This window comes from Sebastes umbrosus, chromosome 2, assembly GCF_015220745.1.
Source record: "Sebastes umbrosus isolate fSebUmb1 chromosome 2, fSebUmb1.pri, whole genome shotgun sequence".
NCBI lineage: Eukaryota > Metazoa > Chordata > Actinopteri > Perciformes > Sebastidae > Sebastes > Sebastes umbrosus.
This window is the reverse complement of record NC_051270.1, coordinates 27323439-27336099: the sequence shown is the minus strand read 5'-3', so window position 1 is coordinate 27336099 and position 12661 is coordinate 27323439. Positions and strand designations below refer to the sequence as shown.

Below are 12661 nucleotides of genomic sequence, written 5' to 3'. Positions count from 1 at the left end.
TGTTTATTTTTCTAAAGGCAAGAATTTTACAAGCTGCATGTCAGGTTTCAAGTGCTTGAGAACAGTGCAGAGCTTATATTTGACATTTGTAGCTGTATGTAAGTTACAATCTCGAAGATCTCCGTTTCGTTCTCTTTTGGCGGCACCTATGGCGCTAAGTGGTAATTGCAGGTGTGTATTGGGATCGGTTCCAAGAGAGCACTGCTTGTGATTATTTATTTTTTTCCCCAGGAATGTCGCCACAGACACTCAGTTTCTAATACTGCAAATGCAAGGGCTTTCATCAGTGGGCTCAGTCACAGCTGTGTTACCTCATTCGGCGATAGATAGTGACTTAACGGACTGTTATTTAAATGAAAATCTTCGAGATTATTACTTTAACATCCAGCACAAGTTGCTAGTACAAAAGCTATATTCACACATACATCAGGTATTGCTTGCATTTATATCACACCTTCCTGCCGGGATGTTGACATGATGAGTCACATTGCTGTACATGGAAGACACAGCGCACATACAAGCATGAGGTGTTGGGGACTAATGGCACGTCTGGGATCACAGAGGTGTGCAACAGAAGCTGGAGATGCAGGTGTAGCGTCAACAACAGCTCCTTGACGAATCAAAACTTGCTCTTGAATTAGAACAAAGTTTAAGGTAAAGGAATAGTAATTCCTTTTTCCATTAAATATTAACTGTTTTGAATAGAAGAGGATTTAAAAAAGAAAAAAAGCCTTGAAGTTTGTGGACAAAACATCAAATGATTAACTCCAAGCAGAAATCTTTATGGTTATACTAGAACTATAAATGTTATATAGTTGCACCATATCAAGTATAGATGCTGATACAGGACAATTTTCAAACAAGGTCCAAGTCTTCTGATGGTGTATAAACAATAGAAGAATTTAAAGTGTACTGTTGACACGCTGCTGGATACAAGATACTGCTTGAAAGACAAGGACAATTGAAATAAAGTGATACAGAAGTACATATATAAAAGAAACAGCACATTACATAATAAATATATATACATACAAACAATATAGATAAATCACAAGATGGCATGTTGGACAGTGTTTCTTCTAGTCGTGCATATAATAACATGTCATCTCTGACATAAAAATGTTGAGATCTTGGCAAAGAACAAAGCAGCAGTTAATCTATATCGCTGGGATCAAGCAGCATGGTTCCCAAAACATTTTCTAAAGATGGAAAGTGAAGATGGGAGGGAAAAAAAAGCTTTGTTACAAACAACTTTATGTTTAAGCAGCTAAAGTTAGATTTACTCTTAAACAAACTGAGGTTTTATCAGACTATTTATATATAAGGATGCAAATTAGCTTCCGAGATGGCAACAGAGTCTGCTAACATCTCATGTTTCCTGTAGATTAATATAGGTGTAATGTTTAGGGGAGTCTTGGAAACAGTGTTGCCAGATCAGATTGACAGTTTCCAGCCCAATCACAACTTAAAACCATTTCAATAAAAACCAGCCCAAATCATAAACCTGTGTAAAAAGCGTAAAACCATTACATGCACAATAGAAAACACATTATAAGCATAGAAAGCTTCATATCTGCATCAAATAAGCAAAATGTTATAGGCTATTGCAACCAACAAAGAGTGCAGTCAGAAAAACAAATACACAAATTCCCATGACAATGATGATGACGTCAAGGTAAGTAGGTCCTCCCTTATCCCTAACAACGATTGAATACAATTCATGTCAATCAAATATTTCCCAAATTAAATGAGTCAATAATATGAGTGGAACAACACCAAAGAATTGTGTATCTGTTTTGACCATAAAATGACAGCTTCTCTTTGGTATTATTGGTTTCACAATATTTTCAAAACCTCGCCAAATGTGGACCAAGCAGCCCAAATTTCATCTACCAGTCCAAAGCTATTTTTCTCGCCCAATTTAATCGAAAGTAGCCCAACTGGGCAGAAACCAGCCCAATCTGGCAACACTGCTTGGAAGCCCAAACATAATTTATTATTGCCTGCTACTGGGACACTGTTTTATTGATCATGCAGTACATAAAGCATGATTGTATCTGGTTTCTTTGTCTTCCTTGTGCACAGTAAATGCAGTGGGACTGCAAACTGGGTGGTAACATTGTTCTACTTTGGTCTTACTTCATCAGGAGGATGCAGTGCTGCTACTCAACGTGGTATCAGCTGATGATGTATGTGACAAGTTTAAACAGTGAGGTGACTATTCAGCAGATATTCTGTGTCCAGAGTTGTATTCTGTGTGTTACGGTTCATTGTATGGCTGGGATTAGCTTTGGATAAGAGTTAAAATACAATATAAAGATGCAGCAAATAGTGTTATTTAGTATCAACACAGGACTTTGCAAATATAGTGTTTCCTGTTTTTGGTTAGTGACTTTTAGATCTACATTTTCACCTCAGGTCTCAATTACAGCAAATAAAATACATATATTGTCTTTAATTTTCCATGCTGTGTAGCTTTACCACTTTGGATTAGCTGGCTAACAGAAAGTGCTATGGCTCTTTGCAACAAAGCTCTGGAGTCAGTGGAGACCGCTGTCTAGTTGTGAAAATCAAGCTAGATTATATAGTCTATCTCTGAGTACAGACTGTCTGTCAGGTCCTCTTCACTCGAGTCCTCTCCTTTAAGGCACATGGACCCTCGCCTGTCAAAAAGCAGAGCCCCCCCAGTGGAGTATTAGGGATAAAAGTTAGTTAGAGTGACATGCATGTAAAGCTTTAATATCCTTTTGTTTATATATTAACAGAATCATTCACTCAACAACAAATACAAGATTTAAAGGTGCAGTGTGTAGCATCTGGTGGCATCTAGCGGTGAGGTTACAGATTGCAACCAACTGTTGCAACTGTCCCATGTGCCAAGTGTGTAGGAGAGATGTCACTAATAGGCGGACCGCGGTCCTGACCCAGATGCCATCCTATCCGGACCTGGGAGAATTATTCAATATTGACGGAGCGTTTCTATTTTAACTGGCGCAGCTTTCTAGCCTCTACGGCACTGGTTTAATGGCCCAGGGAACTCACAGACGTGATGCTACTTAGCCAATCAAATCTGTGCACTCCAATAAGTCATTGAGTGAGATACACACACACACACACACACACACACACACACACAAACACACAGGGAAGAGATAAAGCGAGAGACAGAATTCTCGCAGAAATAAATGCGTCCAAGAAAAGTAATTTCACATGGCGTGCTGTAAAAAGAGGCAAGTAGACAGTAAAACAGAGCTTTTAATCAAGAATGGACACACTATCACATGTTCTTTCCTCCCACAGGTTGTTCAAAACCAATAATGTTATGTCTCATTTGTTCCGAGACCGTGACGATTATTGAAAGCGGCAACATGCATTACGAAACAAAACACAAATCTTTTGAGCAAACATACCGACTCAAATCCGAACTGAGGGCACAGAAAATAAATGATCGGAGCCGCTACTTCAATATAATTTATATATTGCATTGAATCACAGCGCAAGTTAGACATTATGATGATCCGGACCTTTGCTTGAGGAATTTTTCTCTAACTGGACCTATTTGAATTTGAATTGAATACCCTTGGTGTAGGAGAACTACGCTGGCCGACGGGAAAACGTGAATGGCCCTATCTAGAGCCAGTGTTTGGTTTGTCCGTTCTGGGCTACTGTAGAAACAAGGCGGCCGGCTTAGTGGAGAGGACCCGCTCCGTATGTAGATATAAACGGCTCATTCTAAGGTTACGAAAACACAATGATTCTTATCTTCAGGTGATTATACACTAAAGAAAACATACTTATCAAGATCCCCCTAAATGCTACACACTGGTCCTTTAAGACAACCTGTGCTGTTAAATGTGCTGCACTCACCCCAGGTGCTGGCAGTGGAGATCTCCTGCACAGGGACAATGTTTCCTGGGTCCCTGGTCCTGAATGTCCCAGGACAACAGCTCCAACAGGTGGTTGGAGGCACCGAAGCAGCGCTCACGCTCAATGGGCTTGGCCGAGCAGACGGGGAAGAGCAGCGCTGAATGCAAAACATAACAAAACACACAGATACCAAGACAATGGGAGTAGAAGCGCTGCTGGGTCTTTATGGTAATCACATACAGGTGCTCTTTGGATCCCTCAGGTGTATTTATTGCTTATTCAATCTTGTGAAGGGCTCATTGCATGGGTGGAATATGATCTCAAAAAAAGTACAAAATGTAAGTCTCCTTCAAAAATAATCAATTGTGATTTATATTCCACCCATGCATTGAGCCCCTCACAAGATTGAATAAAAACACAGATGTATTTTGAGACAGAACGTAGAGAATCACTGAGCAGCAGCGTACACTGGACTGTGTGTTGTACTGTACCTTTATGGAGGAGACAGCAGAGGTCCGGGCTGCAGTCAGTCTGGTGTTGACAAGTGCTGCCAGCCTCTCCTTTTGTTGCATTTAGACTGCACTGACCCCAAACACACAGCTGTTCACCACAGCACTCCTTATCCTTAGTGCAGGTCTGAAAGAATAGAAAGAAAGGGTTTTAATCTCCCTAACCTTTCAGATATGTATTGCAAAATAATCTAAACCCGACCCCAACTTTACCCTAAAAATAAAGTAAATTCTTTTCATTACAGGATCTTCAAGCTCCAGAGGATTGTGCCTGATGAAAGATGTGGCAAAACTTAGTCCTACCCATCGAGGGGTTCTACAGTTTATTCTCCGAACGTGGAACGCTATGCAGGTAAGCATAATCCCTTTTTTTTGTTATTGTGAAAATTATGTAATAATGCAAAGATTTTGAATACTCTAATGAAAACCATATCTGTATGCTATGCATGCTATGCATTTAAATGAAAATGAGAAAAGAGGTCAGCTGTAGGGCTGTAAGAACATGTCGAAAAAAATCGAATATCGTGATATTATGTTTTGTGATACTGTATCGATTCTCAAAAACACTACAGATTTTTTATTAATATTTTACATGCAAAGATTAACTCAGTAACTTATATTTTAATTCACTGGCAAAGAGATGTGCCCTCTCAAAGTAGTACTGTGATGTTGGATGTTACAGGGACTGTTATAAATGCAAATGCAGATCCGACTGTTCTGATTGCAGAAAAAAAGTAAACATTTTTTTACTCAGATTTTATGCATATGGTGGTGTGTTCTTTATTCTATGACAGTTTTCCAAAAATTAGATAAAATATTGCAATATGTCGCCTTGCTTACAGTATCGCAATATATCACAATATATCACAATATACTGAATCGTAACCCCTGTATCGTGATGTATCGTATCGCCAGATCTTGCCAATACACAACCCCAGTCAGCTGAGGACCAAAGATGGAGCCCCAGTTTACAAAATCAAATACCAACATTTCAGTAGAAATCTTTAATCTAATGTAAATTCTTTCTGTAACACGGGTGTCTTAAAAGTCACAAAAATGAGAACTTGGCTTCAGTTTAAAAAGGCTGGAACTCCCCGGAGCATTAATGGCATTAATTATTCTCTAAGCGTGAAGTCTGCTGATGGTTTTTTTGATGGTTAAATGTGGTTAAATATAAATGAGATCAGCGGGTCAACTGGTCTCTGATAGCAGTGAGACGTGTTCCTGTTCCTACACAGCCTCTATGAATTGTTAATTTGGGGATGCTGGCAGCAGTGTTCTGGTTATTTCCATGCAGAGTTTTTCCAGTGCGGCGCTTCTGACGAGACACAGATCCTGTCCTCTGTGTATCTATTATCCATGTACACCGTTCCCTTGTTTGGCAGACTGCCACTGTCTTAGCTAGCCTTTGTGCATCTCTGCTACACAGAGAAACAGTTCATCCATTGAAGATACTACAGAATCAGCAGCAACACTGGACTCTTAAATAAAACCAATGTGAGTCTCTAGAGCGAGGACTCTCATTACTAATGTTCTTTTTCTTCTAGACATCCTTTTGAGAGAGAGAGCAGTGGGAAAAGAAGAGCTCTTATTTAACCTTGACACGTGCTGTTCTTCCATGTGATGCTCATAGGACGGAGCGTTCACAAACAACTCACTCCGATTACACTTGTGGACACACTGCAATGCAGTCAATGAAACCCCAGCTGGCCGGAAGTGACTGTGTGTGTGTGTGTGTGTGTGTGTGTTTGTGTTTGAGAGCAGCAGTGCATTATAGAGAAAACTAACCAAAGTAGTGCAGGGGTCCATATATAAATGCAACTTAGATTCACTTACCATATCGATTGCTTTGCAAGGCAGACACTTGTCATAAAGGCAATAACTTCCCTTCCCACAGTCTCCATCAGCGATGCATCCCTGAAGACAAGAGAGAGGAAGGATTACATCTAACGCCGTGGTTTGATCCGTTATCATGTGAAGTAAGAATGGCATTGTTTATTTTTTAAGACCATGAGTGAGTTCCTGATGATACCTACATGTAAAAACAATGCATTTTTATTTGGAAAATGTGCCAAACAAATGTTGATATATATCAATCTGCATATCATTTGACCCTACATCGGATTTAAACCCCAAGGTAGAGAAACTTTCTGGATTTAATACAGATTCACGTCACAGTATTTTGTCCAGAGTGCAAAATGAAGAATTAAATAAATTAAAGTTTTAGGTTGCATTAGGGATCCACCGATACCGATACTGGATCGGATATCGGGCTGATACTGACTCAAATAGCTGGATTGGGTATCGGTGACAGTGGGGCCGATCTATTCAATTCAACTCTATATGTAAATACTTTATACATTATATACTGCAATTTGAATTCCTATTTAAGTTTTAAACCAATTTGTTGCTGCATTAAAAAGGTTTATATTTGAATTGTAATTCCTGTTAATATAAAAAAAATGTTTTACCAAGTTGCTGGTGAACGATTTATTATTTCAATAATACATAATAATTCAGAAGATTTATATCTATTTATTTGTTACATTTTCTTTTACAAAGTTAGGAAAGCAATGTTTAAGTCACGCCTGATGTTGCTTTACATTATGAAAGAATGATCCAAGTCACTTCCTCACAGTGAGGCATACAGCTTATACCCGGTATCGGCTCATATCCAAAGCCCAGTTATCGCTATCGGGACTGAAAAAGTCACATCGTTGCATCCCTAGGTTGCTTATTAAGCAGGCAGAATGAAGAAAGATGCACCTCCTCCAGTTTTATTTTTACCTCTTGCACCTGGGACAGACTGTTGTCCCAGAGTTACCATGTAAACAGTTGTTTACCGCTCCTGTCTTTCTACAATGTGTCTAACACCAAACCATTCAATTACAGCTGCAACAATACATTGATTAATCAATGACAACTATTAAATTCATCGGCAACTATTTTGATAATCAATTAATCTGTTTAAGTGATTTTTTTTAAGGAAAACAAAAGTCTAAATTCCCTGGTTCCAGCTTCTTAAATGTGAATATTTTCTGGTTTCTTTACTCCTCTATGACAGTGAACTGAATTATCTTTGAGTTGTGGACAAAACAAGACATTTGAGGACGTCATCTTGGACTTTGGGAAACACTGATCGACATTTTTCACCATTTTCTGACATTTTATAGACCAAACAACTAATCCATTCATCGAGAAAATAATCAACAGATTAATCAACAATGAAAATAATCGTGAGTTGCAGCCCTACATTCAATGGACTCACTTCTTCCAATACACAAAGTGACAAAAACTACTCCTGAGTGTAAAAGAAGACTTAAAATATACCAAAGGTGATGATCCATACATCATTATTATTCTGACAAGGTTTTATCTGATGTGTTTTACACAATCTAAGCCAAATAAAAGAAGAAATTTGCTCTTTGAATTGAGCTTTTATACGATTAAATTGAGAATAACAACATTTCTAAACCTGCGTTCTTGCATAGGAACCCCCTCTGTTAGAAGCTCTAATCCTGCACACATCATCACTTATTTATCAACAATTTTGTACAGTCATCATTTTGATGAACGCACTTGAGAGATCAGCTGCATATCAGCATTTATTTCAACTTGCTGAATGAACACATGAATGCACGCTGCACATCCCACACACACACAGACACACACTGTTTGATTCATTTACAGACATTATGTCATGCTGCTGCCAGACATTATGCAACCGTGAGGCCTTTTCATGTGCATGAGCAGTCAAAAGGTCACATGAAAAGCACAAGCTTAAAGGTGGATTCTCTTTCTGTCTGTAGGTTTAACAGAATAAACTTACATGAACGATATTGTTCCCCAGGTCACTTGACTGGTCGGCTGTGGTAATGTTGTTTGTCTCCTGTGTGAAGGTGGGACATCTGTTAAGTTAAGCATTCACAAAGGGAAACAAACACTTACTACTGTTTATAATCGTACCTGTTCTACTGAGGTGTGGACTGATTCGTTATCAATCACTTTATCAGAAGAAGCAGTTTCATTGTGGTGACTTGAAGGAAGGTTGTTGGGATGAGGGCTGAGACTCTCGTTGTTCCTCTAGAAGAATCGGAGAGATTATCAGAGACAGATTTCAGGTTTAAGAGATGCATTAGGAAGAGATCACTTCCATATTCTAGCTCCTTCCACTGCTGCCTCTCAATTCAATTCAATTCAATTTGCTTTATTGGAATGACTGTCAGGTGAACAATATTGCCAAAGCGTCAATTCAATAATAAATAAAAATTAAAAAAGAACAAAATATAAACAAAAACATATATATATATACATATATACAATTCATTAAGCAAATTACAATATATAGATATTTAAAAAGAACATGCATGTAAAGGGAAGAAAACAATAAAGAAGTAATTGTTTGTTGTGTCAATAAAACAAATAAAAAACAATTAATAACAATATATTGCAATATCAAAGGAGAAATGTAAAAAAACACATATTGATTTAGTATTTTATTTTTTATATATTTACTGTATTGTTATTGTTGTTATTATATATATCTTGTCCTAATTGTTTGTTATCACTATTATGTAGTCATATTATTTCTTTATATTAATCTTGTCTGTAGGTGGAGGCTTCAGATAAGCCCAGTGTTTTTTTTGCCTCTACCTGCACTTTATATTATTCATTTATTTCTTTTGTTATGTTGTATAGAGTTAAATTGTGCAAAATAAATAAACAAATAAACAAAATTTCTCAATCTCACTAGTATTTTTAAAAGATTCCCACAATACCAGCCAATAACTTTGTGATCTGAAGTGAGCAGTGAAATAATGCCATGTCATGTAAAAAGCTAGATGCTGACTGATAGAGGTGCAAACTGTCTGCCCTACTTGGTGAGACGCATCCTCAGGCTGCTTCTGCTGCGGATCCTCCTGCAGCTGCTCCACTTCCACAAACACCCGGTCCGGCTCCGTTTGTCCCGGGAAGGAGTCCTCCTCCAGGATGTGACTGATGCCTGAGTCCACTATCTCAGGGAGGATGCCATGGCAGACTGCTGTGAGAGCCAACACTAGCAGGGCGACTCGCATCATGCTGCTGCTGCTGCTGCTGCTGTTGCGGCACTGTGAGTGAGGAGTGAGGAGGGTGTGGTGCTGGTGCTGATGCTGAGGAGGAACACAAACAGCGACACCACACAGCACAGCTGATGCGCGTCTCCGTCACTGAGGGGTCATCACCTCATATTCTTGTTAATCTCTTTAACATAATCTAACATACAGGTAAAAACTCGCATTAGCTGGTTTCAACATAAACATATGAAAAAAAAAACTCGTTGGAAAATGGCACATAGGTGTTCGATAAACTTAAAGGTCCAATATTATGAAAAAGTGAGATTTTATTATTATAGTTTTTTTTTTATTATAAAGCAGGTTTAAGTGCTATATAAATACTGTGAAAGTATCAAAACACTCAATCCACAGAGAAATACACACAGCCCGTATTCAGAAACTCTGCATTTGAAACAAGCTGCCAGGAATTCTGCCCATTAGTGATGTCACAAATATACAATATTTAGACCCTTGATACAATTTTAAAGGGACTGTTTGTAAGAATCAGAAATGCTTGTTAACAGCGACACCTGTGGCCGTTAAGTCAACGAAAGTCAGCGTCGGGCTCGCGCTTACTCGCTCTACATAGACATGAACGAGCATCGCTCAAAACAGTGAGGTGACACACGTCAGCTAAAACCACAATATCACTCTATATTTCAGCTGCTTGGCAGTAATGTTAGCTGACCAGACGAAGGTCTCTCCATGAATCAATGCTGATCCTAGTGTTAGCTTTTCCTGCTTCAGTCTCCCGACCGCGGTCGGAGGGAACAGGGAAGACACCGGCACCCGGTCGGAGACGATAACGTTTCTCGCTGCGGAGCCCCGTCACTTCACAAGACACAGGAAACCTCTGTTGGTCTGGAGGAGCTGCAGCATTTATTTCTGCACAAACGTCCACTGTACATTTACTAGATATTGTCAGAGATACTAACTCTCCTGCAGTGTGTATTGTGCGCGCGTTCACGTCTATAGGTGGAGCGAGTTGACGGAAGGCAGGCAGAGGAGCAGAGGAGCAGAGACTCCGGCTCTGGAGACCAAAGCTACGGTTTCCTCCTCGTCCTACGACCGCGGCCAACACTGTTTTGCAAGACGGGCTTAACTAGATATAACTTTGAGGTTTTGGTGCTTCCGTGTAGTTTGTGTTGGAGTCTGATGGTACGTGTCCACAGGGAGTCTGAACAGCGTAGCCACATGCGAGCACGCATATCGCATATGTGAACGCACATGGGAAACCGACCTGGTAGATTTATACCTGTAAAAAGGTACAAACAGTCCCTTTAAGTGCTATATAAATACTGTGAAAGTATCGAAACACTCAATCCACAGAGAAATACACACAGCCCGTATTCAGAAACTCTGCATTTGAAACAAGCTGTCAGGATTTCTGCCCATTCGTGATGTCACGAATATACAATATTTAGACCCTTGACACAGTTTTAAACGTAAACATTCTAAATGTGTCCCAGTTTATTCCTGATTGCAGTGTATGTGAATGTCATCAGCTGACAGGAAGTACAAATGGACCCAAGCTGTTGCCTAGCAACGCATTTCTGTTGCAATTCCGTCAAAATGCGTTAAAACGGAGCGTTTTAGATGTCCTGTTGTGGCTAGCTAACGTTAGCTAATTTAAAAAGTAACACAGTTTTGACCATATAAGGACAGTTTTACAGATTGCGTTGCCCGTTATACTAGCTCTACTAGTCCTATTCTAATTCAATCTGGGTTGTATGCTACATAACTGTACTGTGAGTGATGAGAAGATGCTAAATAATGAAAATATGACACCCAGTAATAATAACTGTGAGCAGTTTGCATTGGAATAAACGTTCAGGTAAAGAAATAGTCCGCATGAAAAGTCAAAAGTATGTTCTGAAATTAATTTTCCAATGCCGTGAGAGCACCATAAAACAAAATTCAATTCATCTCCATTGTATTGTGGTGGAGGCTCTAACCCAGCCAGCATCTGTATGTGGGGCCCATGTGGGTAGTAAATGGGCTGAAAAATGGGCCCTATATGGGACTGTCCGCGGGTTCCATAATGACCCAATGTCAATTGCCCACATGGATCCCACGCAGGATTACAATGGGTGTTATGTGGGCCCCAACTGGGCAACATACCCAAGACCCATCTTGGTCCTAGCTTTAAGATCTATGTGGGGACTACATGGGGACTACATGGGCTGAAATATGGGTTGTAGGTGTCCACAGTTTCCATGTTGGCCCCATGCACTAATTTCCCAGTAGTGACCCACCTAGGACCCACACCGGTAGCCCACATGAGGAGCCCATGTGGGACCTACTTAGTTGATCCAAGTGGGCCCCAGATAAGATGCCCATTTTGAGCCCATACCCACTTGGTACCCAGATACCCCCAGCATAACCCATGTGTGGCCCACATAACCATGTTGGCTGGGAAAAAAACCTAGAAGCAGAGTCAATCGGGGGCTTTCTGTGTTTCTGAATAATATGACTTTAACGTTGGCTTCAAACACTTGATTTTAATGTGTTTTGTATGATATTATGCTATGTATTTATTTTACATTTGTTTTATGTTGTGGCGTCTGAAACTTTAATGTATGTTTAAATGCTGCTGTCTTGGCCAGGTCTCTCTTGCAAAAGAGATTCTTAATCTCAATGAGTATTACCTGGTTAAATAAAGGTTAAATAAAAAAACAAAAAAAACAAAACTAGAACAAAACTGGCTGCTCCTGTAGTTTCACAGTCTGACCACCAGATGGCGCCGTTTGCTTTCATAGTGAATACATCCTGACCACGGGCTGTATATTACTGAGCACATGTTGCCAGTGTTTGTTTAATGGTTTCGTCCATGTGCTGCGTAGACTACAGTCTCTGCTGACACGTGGTCAAATGTACAATGTGTTGCCAGGTGGTATTTATGCCAAATCAGGAAGCACACTTGAAAAGTTCCCAATTTGCTTTTAAGTATTGTTGTATTTTTTTTTTAAGCTATATCTTCATAATCTTGAAAACTTCAACTCATTCACATACCCTTAAAATAACGTTTAATAATTTAGCTTTTATTTCTATCCAGTTTTTTTTAGCTTTTCCACCCAGACACCTCATCAACCAGACCTGTTATGTGTGGATCCTCTGGATTAGACACACACACAGGAGCTGTCTGTCTGCTGCAGGTATGTCTGCTCAGGTCAATCTGCTCAGGTATGTCTG

General features: G+C 39.6%; 2 protein-coding genes and 1 long non-coding RNA gene across 16 annotated transcripts in view; 2 read left to right on the top strand and 1 right to left on the bottom strand.

The window, feature by feature from the left end:
• Positions 1 to 2: 2 nt before the first annotated feature.
• On the bottom strand, positions 3 to 12657 carry dkk3a (dickkopf WNT signaling pathway inhibitor 3a). Of its 2 annotated transcripts, XM_037756717.1 has the most exons (8): positions 12566 to 12657; positions 9254 to 9484; positions 8343 to 8459; positions 8206 to 8265; positions 6213 to 6293; positions 4359 to 4503; positions 3868 to 4024; positions 3 to 2663 (listed from the first exon to the last, which is right to left on the bottom strand). In XM_037756717.1, the coding sequence occupies exons 2-8, from the start codon at positions 9452 to 9454 to the stop codon at positions 2576 to 2578; spliced, it is 849 nt and encodes a 282-aa protein (XP_037612645.1). In that variant the 5' UTR covers positions 9455 to 9484; positions 12566 to 12657; the 3' UTR covers positions 3 to 2575. The 2 variants fall into 2 exon arrangements, with proteins under 2 accessions (XP_037612645.1, XP_037612634.1); XM_037756706.1 differs by lacking the exon at positions 12566 to 12657 and having other exon boundaries at positions 9254 to 9583.
• Positions 3964 to 6980, top strand: LOC119480461. Its single transcript, XR_005204937.1, has 3 exons — positions 3964 to 4095; positions 4622 to 4728; positions 5924 to 6980. It is a non-coding gene; the product is annotated as an uncharacterized LOC119480461 (long non-coding RNA).
• The window catches only part of mical2a (microtubule associated monooxygenase, calponin and LIM domain containing 2a), a 45201-nt gene continuing 45103 nt past the window's right edge, over positions 12564 to 12661 (top strand). For all 13 annotated transcript variants that reach the window (XR_005204925.1, XR_005204927.1, XR_005204929.1 and 10 more), the window contains exon 1: positions 12564 to 12652. The gene's annotated coding sequence lies outside the window, so the exon portion shown is untranslated. The remainder of the gene's footprint in view (positions 12653 to 12661) is intronic.

Bases quoted from the DNA above. Each gene is read 5' to 3' on its own strand.
- dkk3a (XM_037756717.1), bottom strand. From the start codon at position 9,454: ATGATGCGAGTCGCCCTGCTAGTGTTGGCTCTCACAGCAGTCTGCCAT. The intron at 8,460-9,253 runs GTAGGGCAGACA...CGATTCTTCTAG, and splicing joins CTGAGGATGCGTCTCACCAA to AGGAACAACGAGAGTCTCAG. The intron at 8,266-8,342 runs GTACGATTATAA...ACCTTCACACAG, and splicing joins TCCACACCTCAGTAGAACAG to GAGACAAACAACATTACCAC.